The sequence below is a fragment of the Callorhinchus milii genome, unplaced genomic scaffold, assembly GCF_018977255.1.
Source record: "Callorhinchus milii isolate IMCB2004 unplaced genomic scaffold, IMCB_Cmil_1.0 Scaffold4, whole genome shotgun sequence".
In the NCBI taxonomy this organism is placed as follows: Eukaryota; Metazoa; Chordata; class Chondrichthyes; order Chimaeriformes; family Callorhinchidae; genus Callorhinchus; species Callorhinchus milii.
Window position 1 is genome coordinate 5,975,229 of NW_024704745.1, and position 25,070 is coordinate 6,000,298.

Below are 25,070 nucleotides of genomic sequence, written 5' to 3' on the forward strand. Positions count from 1 at the left end.
TCATACACACACAAACACACAGTCACACACACAAACACACCATTTGTGGTGTGCGGTTACACCCACACAAACATGCACACACATGCACGCACACACACACACACGCGCACACAGTTAAGACACGTAGGCAGATGCATACGTCCACACACGCATACACATACCCACACCAGCACACACACATGCACACACCAACACACACACACACACACAGTTAAGACATGTAGGCAGATTCACACGTGCACACATTCCAGAGAAAAATGAAAAATATAAAGTTTCAATTAATAGCAATGTTTGTTCCTCCCCAGCCCCAAGCCATCCCCCGCTCCTCCCTCACCTCAACTAACAGAAGGGTCCGCAGGGCTCAGTAACAGAATCCGGGGTTGGGCTCAAAACCCCTCTTTCACAGTAAGAGACATAATTTCCCCCGGGGGAGAGAGGAGGTGTGTGTGTGTGTGTATGTGGGGGGTTGACGCAGGGGAGTATTAAGGGTAAATCCCCCCCATCCTAAACCGCTTCCGAAGAAACAGACACCAGAGACAAGGTTGGTCTGATAATCCATAACAATATTTTGGGGTCAGCCGGGTGTCTTGACACAGGCGGAAACTCATCACTGTTGCTTAAGAGTATCCAAACCAAACTGAGAATTCCACGCATTCCACCCTACACATGGAAATCCCGGAGATAGATTGTTGGAATGGAATGGAAATCCGCACTCTCTCTCCCTGGGGTGACACATCCTGCTTTACCTAATTCCAGAAAGTATTAGGCGCAGGTTGGCAAGAGCCAAGGCTTGGGGTCCCCAGACTCCAGTGGTTTGTGGATAACCGCTGGGAGTCTAACCAGCTAAAACCACATAGAGAGCGATGTCTGGCAAACCTTCCCACTGCTTGTCCTGATTTCACTCCCAAAATGGCCAGGATCTAATTGGAAAATGATGTCCCTTGTTCTGGATTCCCCCAAACATCAGAGGAAATAAGTTTCTCTGTATCTACCCTATGGAACCCCTTTTATTATTTTAAACACCTCAATTAGACCACCCCTCAAGCTTCTAACCTCAAGGGAATACCAGCCAAGGTTATGCAACCTGTCCACATAATTTAACCCTTTAAACATGGTGGGGGAAGGTGTGGTGGGGGTGGGGGGGTGTGGCTGTGAGGGCTGAATGTATGGCTGAGGAGGGTTTACCTTGAACTTCGATGTACGCACTCCACGTGGCTTCTCCGCTGGCAGTGGACGCGATGCATGTGTACACACCCGTGTCCCCCAGCTGGGTAGAGAGACACAGGCAAATATATAAACCATACTTAGGAGGCTTAGTAAGAAAAATAACTTGTGCTGGTCATACAAGTATTATTATAATAATAACAACAGCAAATTACATTTATGTATTGCCTTTCCGTTATAATAATCCTTGCATTTGATATAGCGCTTTATCTTTGAGACGTCTCAAAGCGCTTCACGGAATATGCTGTATAGTGAATTGACTGCATACTTTGTGGGAGAAATGCGCAACCGATTGCATTCAGCACTGTCTCACAAAGAGTGACCATTTTTTTTTGGCGGGGGGGAGGGACTATTACCCCTGGAAAGCAACTGGATTCCTACCTACTGCTGGGTAAAAAAAAAGAGGCGTTCAGGAGTAAGGCAACTTGTCTAATGCTTCGCCCCTCTCGGGAATCAAACCCGGGTCCTCTCCGGCCAACTCCCTGCTGTCTGTCACACACAAAACTGCTTCTCAAAGCCCAAGTGCTCTTGTTTCACCCCACCCCCCACTCCCACCGTGCTCTAACCACTACAATCCAACATATTGAGGAGTAAGAGAAAGACGAATAAAGAGGGGAGTGGGAAGGAGAAAGAGAGAGAATAATAATACAATAATAATCCTTGCACGTGCTATAGCGCCTTATCACGTCTTCGAGACCTCTCAGAGCGCTTCACAGAATATACTGTAAAGTGAATTGCCCGTCTAACTTGTGGGCGAAACGCGGCAGCCAATTGCGCACAGCACGGCAGCGTCCCCACAAACAGTCGTGGATTGAAAACAGTAAAAGAGGCGAAAGGGGAGCAGGAAGCTGCGGAGGAGGGTTTGTGCGGTGTCGCTGTGCGGGCTAGGGAGAGCGGGGCAGGTTTGCACAGCTGGGCACTGATGTCATTGTATTGTGAATACGCAGTGTAAACAGCAGCCGAATATTTATCTAACCCCGTCCCCAGTGCTGTTCTGTGCGGCGCTCGCTCTCCCCTCGCTCTCTGGTGTTGAGTGCTGCCTGCCCTCGGGCCAACTCCCTGCTATCTATCATACACAGAACGGCTTCTCAAAGCACAAGATCAGAATTCTGGGTTAAATTCCATCTGCTTCATATTTCCTTGCTTCAGTCGCAAGTTACACAAAGTGCGCTTGTTTCCCCCCCACCCCCACCGTGCCTCATTCTACTCTTGGAGGTACTTTAAACTATCGGAGGTTACAGTATACCATAGCATAGTCTCTACACTACGGTGTAGCTCCCCCACTGGAGCTCTCCACTCTAACCCCATTCCTAGCTCTCTCCACGTCGTGTCCGCGCTGGTGTTCACTCTCCCGGGGGAGTGACGTACCTTGGCGTAGCGGATCTGGAGGCTGCCCGAGTCCTGCTGTTTGACGCGGGAGTCGTGGGTGGGGACTAGGCCTCCGTCCTTCCGCCAGAGGATGGTGGGGGTGGGGGAGCCGCTGGACACGCAGCTCAGGATGATGGTTCCGTCCACAGGGACCGTCTGGTTTACCGGGCCTTGGCGGATCACCGGAGGTGGTCGGTCTGAAATCACTGCCGAGAAAAAAACACAAGAGAATCATATAAGCGAAAAGCCCCGCAGGCCCGGGATAATTATCACAGCAACGCGATAGCAGGGTCGGCATTTACCTGAGAGAGTTACAGAGCTCGTAGAGTGACGTGGCATAGAAACAGGCCATTAAGACCAACCATGGGGGTCATAGACTCAGGGGAACCTGGTGCAGGAGAGGATACGATCTGGAGATGTTTCCCCACGTCGAGGAGGGAAGAGTTGGGAAGTCCGGCGAGCAGGGGGTTGGCACAGTCAAACAAGACACCGAGGTTCCGCACTGGCTCGTGAGGTAGAGTGGGTGTTTTAGTAGCTTGACGCTGTCATTGCCTGAGGTGAGGAGGCGATGACGGGAGCCAAGCAGGAGGGCCATTGCCTTGTCGACATTCAACTGGAGAAATTAGCTCTCATCCAGGAATTGATGACCAAGTGACCGATTAAGCCAAGGGCAGGTGACCGGATGGAGCCAGACAGCCGGGCAAGGGGGAGGGTTGAGGAAGAGCGTTCCAGAGTTTTGGGGGTGTAGCGGCTGAAAGCACAGCCACCTTTGGTGGAGCGATGGGGGCGAAGGACAAGCAGGAGGCCTGAGCCAGCTGAGCAGAAGCTGCGGATGGGTGGTGGAATAGGGAGTTAGCGGGTTGACAAGGTAGGGAGGTGCCAGGGCGTGAAGGGATTTGAAGACGAGCGTGAGGATCTTGTAAGTCAATCCGTTATGTGATAGGGAGCCAGTGGAGCCTGGCTAGTACTGGTGTGCTGAGGGTACGGAGATCGTTACCCTCACTGTTACTCTCTCACTGTTATTCTCTCACTGCCAGTCACGAGAGGAGGTGTTGAGCACACTGTGGTTACCGTCAGTGACCTCCAGGAAGGCCTTGGTGATGACACTGCCGGCCACATTGAGGGCCTGACAGCTGTAGTAGCCGACGTCGGAGCGCTGAGCGCTCACGATGGTCAGGTCACCGGTCGGTGACACCGAGAACCGGCTGGAGGGCTGCGGCGGCTGTGACGAGAAGAGAAGGTTCTGGAAAGAGACGAGGGATGTGAGGGAAGAGGCTGGCTCACGGGCGTTAGAGGCAACAACAACAACAACTTGCTTAACAGCCTGACGCCGAACCGGGTGGGGGTGGGGGGAGGTGACCGTGAGCACGGTTGAAGAGGAAGGTCTTCGGGCGCGATCTGAAGATGGGCAAGGCCAAGGCGCAGGGAATAGAAGAGCGTTCCAGAGTTTTGGGGCGCAGTGGCTGAAAACGCGGCCACCAATAGTGGGATGGAGGCCACGAGGGACAAGCGGGAGGCCGGAGCCAGTCAAGCGGAGGCGACGGGTAGTGGAGTGGGAGAAGCAAGGAGGCTGGAGAGGTAGGGAGGTGCCAGGGCATGAAGGGATTTGAAGACGAGTGAGAGGATCTCAAAGTCGACCTGGAACTCACCTGGCTGCCCTCTCTCTGCCAGAAGATGGCGGGCTGTGGATTGCCGGTGGCTTCACACTGAAAAGTCACCGTCCGTCCCACTGCCACCACCTGGTCTCTTGGGTTCACCACAAACTTGGGAGGAGCTGGCGGGGGTGGGGTGGGGGGGAGGAATGGGCAGGCATTAACAGCGGAACTCACACCATTTATCACTTGCACATAATACTCTCCTCACTCTTAATGTGAACATCGGCAATCCCATTGATTGGCTTTTGATTACTTTATTTTGTGTGTTATAACACAAATGATTCATATTATAGTCAACTAACCTCCCACTGGAGCTCTCTACTCTAATCCCATTCCCAGCTCTCTCCCCATCATGTCTCTGCTCACTCCCTCACTGGAGCTCTCTACTCTAACCCCATTCCCTGCTCTCTCCCCATCGTGTCTCTGCTCACTCCCCCACTGGAGCTCTCTACGCTAATCCCACATTTAAACTCACATTCAGATCACAATGCAGACAGGGCCTGAACTATGTCTCAACAAAATAAAGAGCTGGAAATATCTGGAAATTAACACTGAAGTTATGTTTAACATGGAATATCATAGGAGACACGCTAGCAATACAGCACATTAGAGGGGTTAAATTTGCAATAGTTTTTATGTGTCATTATGATAAATAAGGATTTCTTTTGGACAACCCAGATTTAAGGCAATCGTCAGGCTTAGACCTGGACTACGCCCCATTGAAAAGTAATCCTGGGGCTGGTAGGGCAGTTTCTCTACCCCACCCTGCTTCGTTACCAGTCCAGCGAGGAAAATGTTTGTCAAACAGAGGAAAATAATAAGACATCGCCCCAGCCACTCGGCCCTTCAGAACAACTGCAACGTCCCAGAAACAACCGCAGTGTGAGCGGGATTGTTGGCCAGGGCACCACAGAGAGAGAGAGAAACTCCCTTCTCTTTTCCAAACGTGCCATGGAATCTTTAAACGTCCACCTGAACAGGCACAGACGGGATCTCGGTTTAACATCTCACCTGAAGGACGACGCTTCTGTGTATGTGCCGCACTCCCTCTGCCCTTCCCCCCCCCCTCCCACTCCCCCCAATACTGCACTAGAGGGTCAGGATTGCGAGCTCAAAGTCCCCGATGAGGGGCTCGAACCCACAACCTCCTGAGCCAGAGAGATTGTGACACACTGTGCCAAGCACACAGTACAGGCAGAAAAATCCAACCCTCTCTCAGCCTGTGAGATTGCTTTAAATTTACGATTACACCCACCTGCAGGAAACCAAGTTGTAATTCCTGCCTTCCCCCCTAGCAGTTTCAGCGTTCTTTCTTAGAATCATGAAATCTTACAGCACAGAAGGAGGCCATTCGGCCCATCGTGTCCATGCCGGCTCTTTGAAAGACCTCCCGACTAGTGCCACTCCCCCACTCTCATCCCAAAGCCCTGCCAAATTTTCTGTCCAATTCCCTTTTGAAAGCTACTATCAAATCTGCTTCCACCACCCTTTCAGGCCGTAACAACTCTCTGGTTAAACAAATGTCTCCCCTCTGGTTCTTGTGTCAATTATTTCCCTATTTACTCTATCAAAACCCCTTATAATTTTGAACACCTCTATTAAATCTCCCCTCAACCTTCCAGCTGAGGCCTAACCAGTGATTTGTAAACACTTAGGGAACGCCTCACAGTAAAATGCCACGAAGCACTTTGAGACACCTGGGAGATGTGATAAGGCTCTGTCCCAAAGGCAGGGATTACAAAGTCTTTTTAACAACATCCATCAAAAGCTTCCAAACACGGATATCACTTGGGGGAAACAGAGGCTGTGAGGTGATGAGGATGGGTGAGCAAGAGGAAAAAGAAGCAGGTTGAGATGTTACCTTCTCTCTCTCTGGACTGAGAACAAACCCCATACTCCCTTTGTCACGTGACTGTTTAAGATTGTTTTACTTCGCTCCGTCTTTGGTGGTTTGCCATTGACAACGGAGCCACGCAAGCGGGGATGGGTTGATGAGAGGATGGAGGAGGTGATGGTTTGGAATGTGGGTGTGTAAGCCGAGACTCGGGTTGAGTTTGGGTTGTTTTCCCCCAGCGTCGGCCGTAACAGTGGTAAGAAGGGAATGACGAGGATGAGAGGTTCAACTTACCCACAGAACCAACTAGAAACACAAACAGACATAAAGAAAAAAAATACAAGATGAAATCGATATGAATTTAACCCCCCACCCCCCACCAAAAAAAGCAAACTACACACACTCAACCTACCATGCCATTCCCAGCGACCTCTTCCTGCCGCCGTTGACTCACCGGGTTATTGCCCTGAAATTCTAGAACATTTCAGCAGGGATACAACCCAATCGGTCCTCCTCACAAGACGGGTTTGGATGAAGAAGAACTTTCGTTCGTCCCATCTGATCTCATCTCATCAGAACGCCCACCCCCCCACCACCAACTCCCCACCCCATCCCACAGGAGTGAGTGACCAATCTAATCTGGGGAATTGTCGGCCAGGACACCAGGAGAGAGAGAGAGAGAGAGAGAGAGAAAGAAACTCCCTTCTCTTTTCCAATAACGCCGCGGGCTTTTAACGTCCACCTGAACAAGCAGATGGGACTTCGGTTGAACATCTCATCCAAAGGATGGTTTGGATGAAGACGACCCTTCGACCCATCTGACCTCATCCCCCCAGAACCCCCACCAGACCTGCCCCCATCACAGCATCGAACTGCTTTGTAAATGATTTCCAGTTTCCTGGCCTCAACAACTTTTCATGGTAACCCTGTTCCGGTCGTTATTTACCCCCTGGGTAACGAAACACTTCCTGGTGTCTCTCCTGAAATTGCCCATTGCAAGTCTAAACCTGTGTCCTCTTGTTCTGTTGTCTCAGTGCATCCTAAAGTATTGCTCTAGGTTTCCAAATGTTACTTTGATACTAACACTAAGGGCCAGCATATCTCTCCCCACAGAGCCACGTTTCCTCATGTTGTGATGGCTGCCATCTTGAATTCTTTGGCAGCTCATCTTCAACTTGTGGCACTTCAAGCCCTTTGTTTTACTGTTATTCTTTCCCCATGTCTGGCAACAATGAGCAACTCCGCCCCAACCTCCCAATGTCCCACCAATGAAACTTTTTCAATATGGCCTCAGAGTGCAGATGGACATGTGTCAGGGAGCTTTACCCTGTCTCTAACCCTGACCTGGGAGTATGGATGGACAGTGTAGAGGGAGCTTTACTCTATCCCACTCCTACACCAACAGACGGACAGATAGACCAACCTGGTGAGGCACAGGCCGGGCAGGAAGATTCGTTTGAGACATGAAAACGAACTTAAAGAGTAAAACATCAATGGTTATGGATAAGAAAACAATAAAGATGTATTTCAGATGCCAGGTGCATATATTTACTGCAGGTACCTGCACCAATCAGCCTGGCCTCATGTCTCTGGGCTTGCTCTGACATGCCACAGTCACAAACCTCCACACACTTTCTTTCAGGTCAAAGCAATCTGATCATTTAGGCAAAGTGATTCTGTAACGTTTTTACACAACTCTCTTAACTTCGTTTCTAACCCGTTCTGACACTGACCTAGGAGTGTGGACGGACAGTGTAGAGGGAGCTTTATTCTGTCTCTAACCTGTGCTGTCGCTGTCCTGGGAGGGTGGGCGGACAGTGTAATGATAATAATAATTGAATTTGATATAGCGCCTTATCAAGTCTTTGAGACGTCTCAAAGCGCCTCACCAGAATATACTGTAAAATGGATTGACTGCATACTTTGTGGGTGAAACTCTTGTCTCTAATCCTTGCTGTCGCTGACTTGGGAGTGTGGACGGACAGCGCTAGAGGGAGCTTTGCACTGCCTCCGACCCTGACCTGGGAGTGTAGACAGTCAGTGTAGATGGAGCTTTGCTCTGTTTCTAACCTGAGCTGATCACTGGTGAGTTACACTGCATAACAACAACCCGAGTTCAAGGCTGCTGAAAGCATTGTTTGTGCTGAAACACGAAGGGTTTGTGGTGGGTGAATAGCGGCCCTGACAAGCTGAACAATGTACGTCAACATCAGAGCAGCGCAGGGCGATGCGTCAAGTTGTAGCCAGGGTAACGTGAAGGAACAGAGAGAGGCCAGTGTCAGCACACCTGAGAGCCCAGCATCGCTCCCAGGCCCAGCCTGTCCGACCTGTTTGCCTAAACATTGAGTCAACCCAGAACTATGGTAAACACTTCAACCCAGCAAGCTTTTTGGTAGCTGTTCCCCCCCCCTCCCCCCCCCCACCACCACCTCCCGCCCCCGCAGTTTCTTAAAAAGAACTTCAGACTGGATTTTAAGAATTCTCCACCCTCCCCACCCCCCCTCCGGGACATTCTGAAATTTTACGGCAGTAACATCTTGCGTTTACACACCTTCAGGCGGGTGGCATCTCGGAGCGCTTGGGGAAACAGTGGGGAAGCCTGGTGCCGAGCCAGCAGGGGGTGGGGGGGGAGAGGGGAGGGAGGGAGTGCTGTCCTACAGGAAGGTCTTCGCGCGCGATCCGAACGTGGGAAAGGAAGGGGCAAGATTGAGAGGGATTGAGGGAGAGAGTTGCAGAGTTTCGGAGTGTAGTGGCTGTCAGCACAAACGCCGATGGTGGAGAGGAGGGGGATGAGGGCCCGGGCAGGAAGCCGGAGCCAGCCGAGTGGAGGCAACGGGTAGTGGGTTGGGAGTAAGCAGGTCGGAGAGGTAGGGAGGTGCCAGGGCACGATGGGATTTGTAGATGTATGTGAGGATCTTGAAGTCGATCCGTTCTGTGATAGGGAGCCAGTGGAGCCTGGCCAGGACTGGTGTGATGGGGGTACGGAGTTTAGTGTGGGTGAGAATGAATACAGGCGGCGGAGTTCTGAATCAGTTCTGAATGGATTTTGTGGGTTTGGAGCTGGGGAGACCAGCGAGGAGGGCATTGGAGTAATTGAGGCGGGAGGTGACAGAGGTGTGGACGAGGTTTCAGCTGCATTGGGTGTGAGGTATAGTCAGAGTGGTGTGGGGGTGGGGTGGCGACGTGATGGAGGACAGCATTGTACCTCATACTGAGGCTGTGTTGAATTGAGTATGTGAGTGTGTGTGTGAGTGTGTGAGTGAGTGTATGTGGGTGGGTGGCGGGTCGGGAGGAGTGGACAGGAAAGTGGGTAGAGCAAGAGAGGGACGTGGTCGCAATGGGTGAAATGTCCTCTCTAAACTGAGCTGAAGGCTGATGCTCAGTGTGAACCTGCTGTATCGCAGGCGAGGGAAGCAGTGAGCTACAGGGGTGATGGGATCCGGAATGTGTTATCTACACTTGTTTGTATCAGAAACATTCCTCGCCCCTATGGGTCCTATCAGCAGACCAGGGCTACAAAAATGCCCTGTAAATTTCCTACACAGCGCTGAGTGGCAACACATCACTGATTCCACATAATAAATAATCTCAGCCTTGCATTTGATGCACGACAAAATGTCTCAAATCTCTGCACCGCAAACTGCTGCCAAACATCATGCTGCGGATGAGATGTTTATCTCTTAGATAAACCTGGTTGCTCCACAGCTGTTTGTGGAACATCGCTGCGCACAAATTGGCTGCCGTGTTATAGAATCATAGAATCTTACAGCCATTCGGCCTAATGTGCCTGTGAAAGAGCTACCAACTAATCCCACACCCCTGCTTTTACTACATAGCCCTGTAAATTTTCCATTCTGGTTCTTTTTTTGCCAATTATCTTAAATCTGTGTCCTCTGGTTACCGACCCACCAGCCAGAGGAAACAGCTTCTCCCTATCTACTCTCATCAAAACCCCTCATAATTTTGAACACCTCTATTAATTCTCCCCTCAACCTTCTCTGCTCTAAGGAGAACGATCCCCAGTGTTCGCCTACAAAATCCACATTCACTACATTTTACAATAAATCCTGTGACTCGCTTTGAGCTATCCTCAAATGCAAGGATTATTGTTTTTAAGTGTAGTGACTGTAGGCAAAATGGCAGCCAATTTGCACGCAGATGAACCACAAACAGAGAGAAAGTAACTCCCTTCTCTTTTCCAACAGCTCCGCGGGATGTTTAACATCCACCTGAACAGGCACAGATGGGACCTCGTACGGTTTAACATCTCACCAGTAGGAAGTAACCTCTGATAGTGCTTCAAAATCACTCTTAATTTAGAAGGTAATTTTGTTTAAAAACCTCGGGAATCTCGTGTCTAAAATTGAGATTGGGTTTGGGTTGTTTCCATAATTCAGCAACATCTCAGTGTTCCAAGACAAAAGGCCTCGCAGGCTAAGACTGTGGGCAATTTCAGGCCTGCGCTACTTGTGAAAAGGTATAGTGTTTCACTGAAATTTTACCTACACTAAATAGGGATCATCTCCCCTCTGTGTGCTGTGAGTATACCACACGGTGTCTAGCTCTGTGGCGGTCAGTGGTGTAATTATAGGAAATATACAGCGAGAGAACTTAGCAGGTCATGGGGAGCTCAGGTAATAAGGAGTCGGGTTACCAGGACCCACTCAGTAAAAGCTGCAACACTCAGAAACTGTGTGAACGCACCAGAGATACAATCAGACACAATCACTTACTTACACCCAAACACACACGCACACACAGACTGCTTGTACACACACCTAATATAGAGGTGTCACTGTTAATATCAGACTACATAGAGGTGTCACTGTTAATATGAGACAATATACAATACAAAATTACATTTGTAAAGCGCCTTTCACATTGGGAGGACGTCCCAAGGCGCTGAACAGTCAGGGATTAGGATCCAAGTGGGGGTGGGGGGGGCGAAGGGACTGTGGGCTGGAATTCCAGAGTGTGAGGGCAGAGAGGCTGAAGGCCTGACCGCTGATGGTGGGGTGAGCTGGGCGGGGGACATAGAGCAGGCTGGAGCCTGCTGAGCGGAGGGAGTGGGCAGGTTGATAAGGGGTTTGCAGGTCGGAGAGGTGGAGGGGTGGGGGGTAAGGCTGTCAAGGTGTCATGGTTAATATCAGACTATGTGGTTTCTTACCGTGAACTGTCAGTGTAGCCGATGCCTCCGCCTTGCCCACCATGTTCTCCGCCAGGCAGGTATAGGTCCCCACGTCTCCGCCCGTCACCCGACGGATGATGAGTGTGTTGTCATCCTGTATCTCCGACCTGTTGAGATAGTTGGCACATGTCACACTGGAACTGTCTGACTCTCCCCTCTCCTCGTCCTCACTCTCCCCCAGTATCTCACCCTGGGCGGTCTAATCTCAGCCCGTCCTCAACCCAGCCCTGTTGTCACAAACGTTCTCGCAGGAGTTCTGATAACACCTTGGACGCTTGCTTGGTGGAGACTCCGAGCCCAAGCGACGTTCCGAAGGTTCGTCAGAAGTGCGTGCCTGGAATAACCGCTGGAGTTTAACCCTGTTAACCCTGCAAGCCAAAGCCCTAACAAGGCTGGTCATAGCCGGACAAGCAGTGGGAAACCTTACCAGACAGTGCTCTCAATGGCAGGCTATGTGGTTTTAGCTGGTTAGACTCCAGCAGTTACCCCAACGGACACTCGGGAGTCCCCAAGCCTTGGTTCTTGCCAACCTGCGCCTAATACTTTCCAGAATTAGGTAAGCAGGAGGCGTCCCTCCTGGGAGAGAGAGTGCACATTCCTGACTTCCTGACCAATCCGAGCTTTATCTTGCCGGGATAACAGGGGGGGTCACGGTAGGCAAAATGCCAGCCCAGTGTCCGAAGTCCTGATAAACAATGATAATAATAATCCTTGCATTTGACATAGCGCCTTATCAGATCGTTGAGACGTCTCAAAGCGCTTCACAGAATACACTGTAAAGTGTCGTGACTCTGTATTTTGTGGACGAACGCGGCAGCCAGTTGTACACAGCAGCGTCCCACAAACAGTCGTGGAGTGTGTGACCTATTTTATTTGGGGGATTGTTGGTCAGGACACTGAGAGAGAGAAACTCCCTTCTCTTTTCCAATAGGGCCGGGGAATCTTTAACACCCATCTGAACAGGCAGACGGGACCTCGGTTTAACATCTCAACAGCAATAAATTGCATTTGGATTGCGCCTTTCATGTCGGGCGGACGTCCCAAGTCGCTGCATTTAATGTCTCATCCGAAGAACGGCACCTTCTACAATGCAACAATCCCCAGCGCTGCATTGGAGCGTCAGCTTAGACGATGTGATTCCAAGACCCGACATGACCTCTGACTCAGAGGTGAGAGCGAGCGCTACCACTGAGCCAGGCTAACAAACAAACCACTAACCCCCGGAAAGCAATCCGCCAATCGATTAACAACCGTGTTCCTACTTACTGCTGGGTAAGTCGGCCAGGACTGTACCTGATCTTTGGCAGTGACCCGTCTTCCTTCCTCCACCGTACGGTGGGCACCGGGTCCCCTCGAGCCTCGCACTTGAACTCCACGTTCTCGTCCACCAGCAGCACCTGTCCACTCGGCCTCTTCACAAAGGACGGTCTCTCTGAGGAGCACACAACACTCTCACTCGCATCTGCTTGGGCCAGATCTAGTAAGATCATGATCTACTTTCTCAGGAGTTGAACGTTAAAAGCTGTTCGGAGCCGGAACAACATTTAGCGTCAAGCTCAACTCCGAGAGAGTCTCACATTCAAGTCCTCGTGTCTCACCAAGTTGCAGTTTGGTTCGTGTATCATTCCCGGTGTATCCGGCTCAGTAGTACTCTGTGAGTCAGTAGATTGGTCAATAGTTTTGAGATCAAGCCCCAAGTCAGGTACTTCTTTAGTGAGCTCACAGTCCATGCTGATGCTCCATTAAACTGAGGCCCCGTCTGTGCCTGTTCCAGTGGATGTTAAAGATCCCATGGTGCTATTGGAGAAGCGAAGGGAGTTGCTCTCTCCCAGTGTCCTCAACAAAATAATACTTGTCGCATGGTTGTTTGTGGGACAATACTGTGCACAAATTGGCTGCTATATTTGCCTACTGCACTTTACAGTAAAATCCTGTGAAGCGCTATGAGGACATGATAAGGGGCTGTATCAAATGTAAGGATTATTGTTCTCATGTTAATAGAGTCACAAAATGTTCTGATCCGGACAGAAATAATACCTTCAGCCTTAATTATTATGATCAATTATCAACATTAATATTAATAATTATTATTATTAATTAATGTTAACCATGCTGGTGTCTACTTCCCCAGCAACCGACCAGTCTCCTTATATCGTCTTGTGATTTTGTCTTAAAACTTAAAGGCACTCTGTCAAATAACAATAATAATCATTGCATGTGACATAGCGCCTTATCACATTGTAGAGGCATCTCAAAGACGTCTCATATATTGTAAACTGGATTGACTGTGTATTTTGTGGGTGAAATTATGAATATAAATATAAAATTATTATGATTCGGATGATTCTGAAAGAGTCAATCCTTCAATCCTGGCTGAATATTGCTATGCAGTTTTTACGCTACACTTAAAAAGACAAACCAGCTTCCAAAGTGAGACTGAATAAATAAGTTCCAACAATTCTGTACGATTACATTTTAAGTGACAGGTCCTTCCAGAACAGGTGGGATTTGAGCCTTTGATCGCTTCCCCACACTCTTTGAAGTTTCCTCCTTTTCAAATCTCTTTGAAAAGAATTAACGGACACTGTTTCTATAATAACACCAATTATCCTTACATTTGATGTCGCGTCTTTCATGTCGAAATAGACGCCTCAAAGCGCTTCACAGGATTTACAGCCGTGAATCGAGTGACTGGTTTTATCTGGGGGGGGGATTGTCAGCCAGGACATCGGGAGAGAGAAAACTCTGATAGCATGTCACAGGTTTGTATTGTAAAACCGCAGTTACTCTATTTGGTGGGCAAACATAGCACAGTTACAACCCACAAACAGTCATGGAGTGAGTGACCAATTTTATTTGGGGGATTGTTGTCCAGGACACTGGGAGAGAGAATCTCTCTCCTCTATTCCGAGAGCACCGCAGGATCTTTAACACCCATTGGAAAAGGCGCAGAAGTGACTTTGGTTGAACATATCATCTGAAGGACGACATCTCTGGCAATGCAGCACACCTGCCTAGCATTGCGCTGGAACATTAGCATGGATTGTGAGCTGTGATATGAAGTCTCACTCAGCAGTGTGAGTTCTGTCAATGAAGCCAGGCTCTCACACACCCACATTAACCACCAACACACACACACACACACACACACACACAAACACACATCACACACAACGGGTTCTTTGGTATAGAATTCCACATTTCTTCCACCGATTTGTGTGTCAAGGTTTTTTTTCTCGCTCCTCCGCTTTGAAGCCCTCTCATTTTTTTGGTTAAATTCACCCTTTCGTATATAACCCTTCGTGATCTCAAAGAACCTCGATTGGCTCGCCCCTTAACCCTCTCAGCTCCAGTGAACAACTCCCCAAGTCTCTTCAGATGGGAAACCACCCCCCACTCGTTGCACGGAGCATAACTTTCAATAATAAAATTTCAAAAGTAAATTGGATATTTACTTTAAAGGGAAATATTGACAGGGCTACTGGGTAAGAGCGGGGGAGTGGGACTAGTTGGATACCTCTTTCAAAGAGCTGGCACAGACACGATGGGCCTAATGGTCCTCCTTCTGTGCTGTAAGATTCTATGAACATTTCAGTGACTCACTCCTGACCCTCTTCCCATCGTGTTACATCCTTCCAGGGCCTTGGGACATGAAAGGCGCTATACAAGTGTAATTTGTTGCTGTTGTGACGGCACTCACACCTGGGCACAATGGGTAAAATGAGCTACATGATGTGCTAATTATCACACCAACTTGCATTTATACCTCATCCCGTTCATGGAGGATAGGTCTCGGAGCTTTTAACAGTGATGGAGCCTGACACCGCGCTCAGCTCACCGTTTAAAACTCTTTCGCGGGTGATAATTAGCACATCACACAGCACAAACTTTCCACCTCCTCCCAGCCCCCCACCCCCAATGGACTGCGCATCCCCTCCAGGCTGTGTGTTTGTGAGGCAGGACGGAAGGACGGACCGACAGACTTACCTAGCACGGTCAACTCTGCCACATCGCTCTCTCGCTCCCCCACCATGTTGGTCCCCACACACACGTACTTTCCAGCGTCGCTTTTCCGGCTGTTCGTGATCATCAGTTTTCCACCTCGGATCTGCAAGGAACGTGGGGAAAAATCCAAACATTCATTTTAAAACAAACGGGTTTGAAATAATAATAGAATAATGATAATAATTCTTGCATTTGATGCAGCGCTTTATCACGTCATCAAGACGCCTCAAAACTTTTTACAGGATATATTGTAAGGTGGATTCACTGAATATTTTTGGGCGCAATGTGGCAACGAATCGTGCACAGCAATGTCCCACAAACAGCCACGGATTGAGTGAGTTTTTGCTCCATATCCCTTGATTCCCTGACCTAACAAAATCTATTCACCCCAGTCTTGAAAATGTAAATGGATCCAACATCCACAGCCTTTTGGGGAGAGAGTTCCAGATTTTCACTACCCTTTGTGTGAAAAAGTGCTTCCTGATTTCACTCCTAAACAGCCTGGCTTTAATTTTAGGAAGATGTCCTGTTGTTCTGGATTACCCCAAACATCAGAGGAAATAGTTTCTTTGTATTGAATCCCTTTACCATCTTAAACACCTCAATCATGTCAACCCTCAACCTTCTAAACAAGGTTTGGGGGAAAAGGGAGGGTGCCATTTGGGGAGATCAGTCGGGTGTCTGACACATACAGAAACCCATCACCGTGCTTAGGAGCATCCAAACCAAACTGAGAATTCCAGGCATCCCACCTACACATGGAAATCCCAGAGATAGGTTGTTGGAATGGAAAGCGCACTCTCTCTCCCTGGAGGGACGCCTCCTGCTCACCTAATTCCCAAGAGTATTGGGCGCAGGTTGTCAAGAGTCAAGGCTTGGGGACCCCAGAGTGTGTGCTGGGGTAACTGCTGGAGTCTAACCAACTAAAACCACAAGCTTTCCCACTGCTTGTCCGGCTACGACCACCCTACTCGTTAGGGCTCTGTCTTACAGGGTTAACAGGAGCTGAGTGGGTTGTGACGATAAGCCAGGCCGGTCTGTGCTATCATCGGGAAGGGCCTCTGGATTTAGGTTATGTGGCGAGCACTGCCATGGTCTGCTTGCCCTCCCCCACTCTCACGCAGGGTCAGACACTGAAGTACAACAGCTGCACAGGGCAGGAGCTTTCAATCATCCCGGGCGGGAAACCAGGAGAGAAGAAAGGTCAACCACACAGAAGCCTCTCTAACAGCACAATCCACAATTATAGAGAAATATTGATACTGTTTATTAGTCAGCTACCGCACCGGCACACAGCAAGGCACTCCACAACTGAATTTCAGCAACCATCTCGCAAAATTAACATCAATCTCTCCGCTTCAATCTCTGACTATTAATATCAAACTCTCAATATTAAATAATCTCTAAATATCACCAGTAATATCAATCTCTCAGTATGAACATCAATTTCTTAATATTAATTTCTCAATACCAATATTAATGTCAATCTCTTATCAAAAGTAATATCAATATTAACACCCATATTAATATTAACATCAATATCCATATCAATATCGATAGTAATATCAATCTCTCAATATTATTATCAATTTCTCCCACAAAACACAACAGTCAAACCACTTTACAGTATACCCTGTGAAGCACTTCTAGACATCTCAACGACGTGAAAAGGGGTTATACCAAATGCAAGGATTATTATTATTTATTATAATCTCTCAATGTCAATAGGAATATCAATCTCTCAAAATCAACATTACTGTCAATATCAATAGAGAGCGCTTTACTCTGTCTCTAGCCCATGCTGTGGCTGACCTGGGAGTGTGCACGAACTATGTAGAGAGAGCTTTACTCTATCTTAAACTGCGCTACAGTATTAATGTGGAGATATTGATGTATTAATGTTGATCTATGGATATTGACATATTGAGGGATTGATAATGAGAGATTCTGAGAAGTTTGCAGAGCAGAAGGAGGCCAATCGGCCCCTTAAGACTGAATCGTCTGAGACCAAGCTGCCCTCTCAATCCTCAAACCCCTTCAAGCTTCTAGCTTTTCTTTACACTAAACCTCACCTAAGCGGTAGCAATCCGGGAGTCCGTCCACACTCCTAGGTCAGTGACAGCACAGGTTAGAGACAGAGTAATACTCCCTCTACGCTGTCTGTCCACACTCCCAGGTCAGCCACAGCACACATTAGAGACAAAGAATATATGCACAATGCCCTCTTTGGTGGCGGGAAGGTGGGTGGTCGGAGAAAGCGGCACCTCCCCAGGGTTGAATTGACTTCAAGGTGACATGTTTGGCAACAGAATATCGGAATCGAGCCAGCCTCTGTGACGGTCTTTAGTCTGGTTCCTGAGCCAGGCGGGTCCACAGTATTCCAGGGCACTGCTAATGGCAACACAGCCCAACCTGGCTCATTGGCAGGACTTGGAAGGGCAGACCAGTCACTGGGGGCAGGGAATCCTCCCACTCAGCTCCTATTAACCCTGCAAGCCAAAGCCCCAACAGGTAGGGTGGTTCTACGTGGACAAACAGTGGGAAATCTTGCCAGACAGTGTTCTCAATGGCAGGGTTTTAGCTGGTTAGACTCCAGCAGTTACCCCAACGCACACTCTGGGATACCCAAGCCTTGGCTCTCGCCAACCTGCGCCTAATATTTTCCAGAATTAGGTAAACAGGTTGAATCCCTCTGCGCATTCCATTCCTATGGAAATTTCCATGTGTCGGTGGCATACATAGAACAATCCCAATCGTTTGGTTTGGATACTGTTAAGCACGGGGATGAGTTTCCGCATGTGTCAGACACCCAAAAATCTAAACTAACACGGCAGGCACACAAACAATGACAATACAATTCACAATTATGCAGCAATATTCCTGTCTGGAGGATGTTTCAAAGCGCTTGCCCCTGCCGGCTGGCTACCTGAGATGGGGGTGGGAGCTGAGAGTGGGTGGGGGGAGTTGAGTGGAGAGGGAGGGGGTTTGATGGGGGCATGGTGGGGGGTGGGTGATGGGGGCAGGGTGGGGGGTGATGGGGGCAGGGTGGGGGGGTGATGGGACAGGGTGTGGGGGATATATGATGGGGCAGGGTGGGGGTATATGATGGGGGCAGGGTGTGGGGGGGATATGTGATGGGGGCAGGGTGGGGGGGGGTTGATGGGGGCAGGATGTGTAATGGGGGTGTATGATGGGGGCAGGAAGTGTAATGGGGAGAGGGCAGGGCAGCAAAAGGAGTGGTCAGGTCAGTTGGGTTGAAGGAGGTCATGAAGATAGGACACACAGACAGATACACAAATAGACACACACACGCACCCACGTACACACACAGAAACCTGTGCACAATTAGCTGCCGCATTTCGCCCACAAAGTATACAGTCACTACACTTTACACTGTATTCTGTGAAGCGCTTTGAGGCGTCTCAAAGATGTGATATCGCGCTCTATCAAATGCAAGGATTATTATTTTTATACGTGAACATACACATAGGCACACATACACACACACACGTACAGGCACACATGGACAAGACAAACACATACACGCACACACACACACACAAAGAGGCACACAGATACACACACACAAACCCACAGGCACATTCATACATGGACACACAGACATGTACATAAGACACACACACACACACACACAGACATACAAACACATACGCACACACACACACACACACACATAGCTCTCTCACACTCCACACTGTATTTGGCTGGTGTCCATTTCTTTGATGTGTTGAAGAAACCTTGGCTGATGAAGCTTTATTTGTGCAGCCAATCCCTCCCGGGCAAATCCATTCATTTAAGCTCTTTATTTATGAAACATGCCGAGTGATTCTTGTCAAACAATCGCAGGTTGAAGCGCAGTCATTCAACCTCGGTGTCCCTCCGCACGGGAGCCTGCTCACACAACCTCCTCTCCTCTCGTGACCCCACACGCAGCGCAGAGCATTGCAGACTTGCTCCCTCGCCACCGAGAAACGAGCTGCGAGCTCCTCCCTCACCCCCACAACCCGAGGGGGGCGGGGGGGTGTTGGGGAGTGCGTCCCAGAGAAACCGAGCCCCCCCCCCCCCCCCCCGTCTGCCTGTTCGGGTGGATGTTAAAGTTTCCCCGGCGCTAGTGGAAAAGAAGGGAATTTCGCTCTCCCGGTGTCCTGGCCGACAATCCCCCAAATAAAATTGGTCACTCGCTCCATGGCTGTTTGTGGGACATTGCTGTGCGCGGCTGTACTTTACAGTGAATCTATAAAGTGTAGTGACCGTGTGTATCGCTAGACTTGATGAAGGCCAACAACAATCGTGGAGTCCTGTAGTGGTTGGCGCGCCCGCCTCGAAAGCGAGAGGACTCTGGTTCGATCGCCAGGCAGGGCAAAACCTTAGGGAAGTTTCCTTACTCCACACGCCTCTGTTTAGCTCGCTGCAGGTGGGAAGCCAGCTGTTAGTCGACTGGCGGACTGCTTTCTGGGACATTTCTGTGTGCAATTGTCCAGCGCATTTCGCCCACAAAATAACACAGTTCATCCGTGAACTTTACACATATCATCCGTGAAGAGCTTTGAGGCGTTGCAACGAAGTGATAAGGTGCTATACCAAATGCAAGCTTTATTATTATTATTATTAATTGTTGGCACTTGTGGAGTCTGGGGGGGGCATGACCTGCCTTGGCACATCACTGCGGATACTGTAACACACACACACACTACGCGCACACACCACACACCCGCACACAGCTTTGATCACTCCAGCAGGCTGGCACAGGGCGGGTCCCTGCAAGCGGCATGTGACACACTCACTCTGTTGGGTGTGTGTGTGTTTATTTGCGTGTGCGTGTGTGTGTGTGTGTGTGGTGGTGGGGAGGAAGAAGGGGGTGTGTAACTAACACGGTCTCTGCCAAAGCCTGTGAAATGTCAGCCAACCTTCCTATGCTAGTGAGCAGAGCCTAAGTGGTGTCAGAGTACTCCAGAGTGGAGTCAGCAAACAGTCAACCCCCTCCCTCCCCAGTCTTAACATGCTCCCCCAACCCCAAAAGACACAGTCACTGCACTTTACAGTATATTCTGTGAAGCGCTTTGAGATGTCTCAAAGACATGATAAGAAGCGATATCAAATGCAAGGATTATTATTATATTATTATTATAATATATAACACAATGATCCTTGCATTTGATATAGCACAGTCGTGGATTGAGTGACCGCATTTTTTCTGCAGCGGTTATTAACCCCGGAAAGCGATCCGCCAATCGACTAACAACCGGGTTCCTACTTGCTGCTGGGAGAGATAGAGAGAGACAGACAGACAGAGAGAGAGAGAGAGAAACAGAGAGACAGACAGAGAGAAGGAAACAAGAGAAAGAGAGAGAAAGAAACCAGAGAGAGAGCGAGGCAGAGAGACAAAGAGAAGGTGAGAGAGAGGAGACAGAGAGGGAGCGAAAGACAAAGAGATGCGCAGTGACAGATAGAGGCGAAGAAACAGCGAGTAAGTGAGAGAGAGAGAGCCAGAGAGAGAGTGAGTGAGAGAGGCGATATAGAGAAATAAATAAAAGGAAACAGAGGAGACAGAGAGAGCAGGTGAGACTGAGAGCGAGAGAGGCCTAATCTGGGATCAAACATTGCACTAATTACATATTGACGAGATCCAGTCATTATAACCAGCCAAACAGACCAAGCGATTCAGCAACTGGGGGAATCACCAGCCCGACCCCCAACGCGGGGGGCTTTGAAGTGTGTCTGGAAGCTGGCGGGTGGCCAGGAAGAATGGGAGCGGTGCAGGGAGTCAGCACACAGTGAGCCTGGCAGTGACTCCACAGTCACACTGCTCCTATCCCTGGTTAGCAGCCTGCCTCGGGGTCCAGGACACCGGGAGAGAAACTCCCTGCTTTTTCCCAATAGGATCTTTAACGTCCACCTGAACAGGCACAGACGGGACCTCGGTTTAATGTCTCACCTGAAGCGTCCAATAATGCTTCCTCCCCCCAGCACCGCTCTGGAGCGGCAGCCTGGACCGTGAATTGTGGACGTTAAAGATGCCGTGGCACTATTGGAAAAGAGAAAGGAGTTTCTCTCTCCCGGTGTCCTGGCTAACAATTTCCCAAATAAAATCTGCTCACTCACTCCACAGCTGTTTGTGGGACACTGCCATGCGCAATTAATTGGCTGTCGCGTTTCACCCACGAAGTACACAGTCAATTCGCTTTACAGTGTATCCTGTCAAGTGCTTTGGGACTTCTCAACGATCTGATAAGACGCTGTATCAAATGCAAGTACTAGTATAATAATAATAATAATCCTTACATTTGAAATAGCGCCTTATCACGTCAGAAGGACTTCTCAAAGCGCTTCACAGGATATATTGTAAAGTGCAGCAAAGTCCCACAAATAGCCATAGAACGAGTGACCAATTTTATTTGGGGGATTGTTGCCCAGGACACCGCTAGAGACAAACTCCCTCCTCTCTTTGAATAGTGCCATGAGATCTTTACCTTCCACCTGAACAGGAAGACGGCATCTCTGACAATGAAACACACTCCCAGCACTGCATTGGAGCATCAGACTATATGACTCCAAGTCCTGACGTGGGGGCTTAAGCCTACAACCTTCTGACTCAGAGGCGAGAGCACTACCACTGAGCCAAGCTGACAGCATTGGGGGTCAATTGGGTGTCTGACACATGTGGAAACCCATCACCGTGCTTAAGAGTTTCCAAACCAAGCTGAGATTTCCATGCATCCCACCCGCGCATGGAAATTCCCGAAGAATGGAATGCGCACTCTCTCCCCGGAGGGACACATCCTGCTTACCGAATTCCAGAAAGTATTAGGAGCAGGTTGACAAGAGCCTAGGCTTGGGGGACCCCAGAGTGTGAGTTGGGGGTAACTTCTGGAGTCTAACCAGCTAAAACCGCATAGTTTGCCATTGAGAGAGAGAGTACTGTCTGGCAAGCTTTACCGCTGCACATCCAGCTCGGAGCACCCTACCCATTAGGGCTTAATCCGACCCTGTGACGGTTCGTGAGGAGAGACACGGCGGGAGAAGGCAGATGATTTGAGGTGTTACCGTGATCCTCTCGTCTCTGTCGCCCAGGGGGCTGCTGTCCTTGCGCCAGGAGATGGTAGGCTCTGGATGCCCGCGGGGAGGCTGGCACTCCATCACTGCTGGCTCCCCCGCTGCCACCATCACGTCGGCCGGGTTCTGCCGGAAATCATCCCTGAGAACTGGGGAGAGAGAGGGGCTGATGTTATTAACACACCGAGGTCATAGAGCAACCACAAAGCCGTTTCACACAATCACTGACTAGCGTGGTGACTGTGCGCTCATAGCTCATGTTCACACAGAACAACATAGAATATCAGAGAGAGCCCAGCAGCTAACTGGGAGTCGGGGAGGGGAGGACACAGACAGACAGACAGTCCAATCGATCGACCGACAGACGGACAGAGAATGACACACAAACGAAACATGACACACACACACACACAGGCCTGCTCCGGTCTTGTCACACCACCGTGACTGACCAAACCCCATCTGTAGTATAGCGTCTCACACAGAGAGTCTGACACACACCCTCTCTCACACACAGCTCCTCTCACACAAGCGTCTCACACTCAGTGTCTCACATACACAGCATCTCAATTATAGCATCTCACCCACAGCATTTCATACACAGCATCTCTCAGAGAATCACTGTCAAATGACTGTGTATTTTGTGGGCAAACGCCGCAGCCAATTTGCACACAGCGGGCTGCCACACACACACACACACACACACACAGCCCCGATGTAACTTAGCGATTTAATCTGAGCCTTTGTTGGCCAGGACACCCAGAGAAACTCACTTCCCTGTGCCAATAGAATGTTTATTGTCCACCTGAAAGGCCACAATCCTCAGGTTAATGTCTCTTCTGTTGGGCAGAGATAGCGAATGTCAGCGAGGGAGGGGGTGAGCCAGCACCGTGCCGTGCTGACCGGAGGGTAACGGTCACAAATGGGTTAAATACGTCTGTTATCACTCGGTGAGAACAGAGTGGAGGATTCGCACAGTAATTACTGGCTGTTCCTCACCAGCCTCTCAGGCACATCACACAGCCACCACCTCTGTGTTCGTGTCATCCAGCCAATATTAACAACCCCCCCCCCACACACAGACACACAAACATACACACACTCACACAAACACACACTCACACAAACACACACTCACACAAACACACTCACACAAACAAATACATACACACTCACACAAACACACGCACTCACACAAACACACAAATATACACACACACACTCACACAAACACACAGTCACACAAACAAATACATACACACTCACACAAACACACACACACTCACACAAACACACACACTCACACAAATAAATACATACACACACAAACACATGCACTCACATAAACATACACACTCACACACACACTCACACAAACACACACACTCACACAAACATGTACACACACACTCACACAAACACACGCACTCACACAAACACACACACACTCACACAAACACACACTCACACAAATAAATACATTCACACACGCACTCACACAAACACGCACTCACACAAACACGCACTCATACATACACACACAAACACGCACTCGCACACAGATTCATATACACACACAAACACACGCATACAAACAAACACACACACACATGCTCATCGGTGTGCATTCACACACGCACATACGCGCACTCACACACATACACACGGCATCCAGAGATTGCTCTCACGCCCCCCCCCGCCACTCCTCCCCACCAGTTCTGTCTAACGGGCCGCTGTTTGGATACTGAGGTGGGATGGTCGTTACAAGGGCCAGTGGTCAGGCTGACAGCTGTCATTTCAAGAGGGTAAGATTCAACCATGCACATCCGTAACGCAGAGGAGTGGTGGGGGGGTTGGGGGAGAGCCTGAGAGAAAGAGAGAGGGAGGGAGACTGACAATGAGAGAGACAGACAGGCCGTGTTGATATTGTGTCAATGAAAAGCACTGATCTCAAGCAGAGCTGTGATATCCAGTGTGTGTGTGTGATCTCTGTAACTAACAGCAATGAGCCCACACACACACACACACACACGTTCTTTCTCACAACCAGGATCTGACTCTCAAGGCTGACGTTTGGCACCCAGTCCGTGATTAACCCAGAAACTCAATGAAGCTTCACAATGAACTTTGCTGAGGCTGTGTACACACGGGTCCCGTGTACACATATCTCCTGCTTGCAAATATCGCCTGTGTATGCACTGGTCCCCAGTACACATACTTCCTGAGTACTCGGGACTTGTGTATGCACAGGAGATATTTGCTGTGTCGTTTCTGTGTGGACAAAAGTCCTTTGTACGCATATCTCTAGAGTATACACAAGACCCATGTGGATTTTTCTTTGCCCAGCCGGGGTGTCTGACACACGCAGAAACCCATCACCGTGCTTAAGAGTATCCAAACCAAACTGAGAATTCCATGCATCCGACCTACACGTGGAAATCCCAGAGATAGATGGTTGGAATGGAATCCGCAACTCTCTCTCCCTGGAGGGACACATCCTGCTCACCTAATACCAGAAAGTATTAGGCGCAGGTTGGCAAGAGCCAAGGCTTGTGGTCCCCAGAGTGTACGTTGTGGATAACCGTTGGGAGTCTAACCAGCTAAAACCTGCATAGCTGGCCTTTGAGAGCATTGTCTGTCAAGCTCTTCCCCTGCTTGTCCAGCTCGGACCACCCTCCTCATTAGGGTTTTGGCTTGTAGGGTTAACAGGAGCTGAATGGGTTGA

At 49.4% G+C, this 25,070-nt stretch overlaps 1 protein-coding gene across 3 annotated transcripts in view; it reads right to left on the reverse strand.

Moving 5' to 3' along the window:
- robo1 (roundabout, axon guidance receptor, homolog 1 (Drosophila)) overlaps positions 1-25,070 on the reverse strand; it is a 92,657-nt gene that overhangs the window by 29,782 nt on the left and 37,805 nt on the right. For 2 of the 3 annotated variants that reach the window (XM_042334191.1, XM_042334189.1), the window contains exons 2-10: positions 22,340-22,497; positions 15,257-15,377; positions 12,563-12,701; positions 11,249-11,376; positions 6,376-6,387; positions 4,242-4,366; positions 3,664-3,835; positions 2,593-2,798; positions 1,186-1,267 (exon numbers count right to left, since the gene is read on the reverse strand). In XM_042334191.1, coding sequence (XP_042190125.1) covers positions 1,186-1,267; positions 2,593-2,798; positions 3,664-3,835; positions 4,242-4,366; positions 6,376-6,387; positions 11,249-11,376; positions 12,563-12,701; positions 15,257-15,377; positions 22,340-22,497 — 1,143 coding nt within the window. The remainder of the gene's footprint in view (positions 1-1,185; positions 1,268-2,592; positions 2,799-3,663; positions 3,836-4,241; positions 4,367-6,375; positions 6,388-11,248; positions 11,377-12,562; positions 12,702-15,256; positions 15,378-22,339; positions 22,498-25,070) is intronic. The other variant, XM_042334190.1, reaches the window with a different exon arrangement.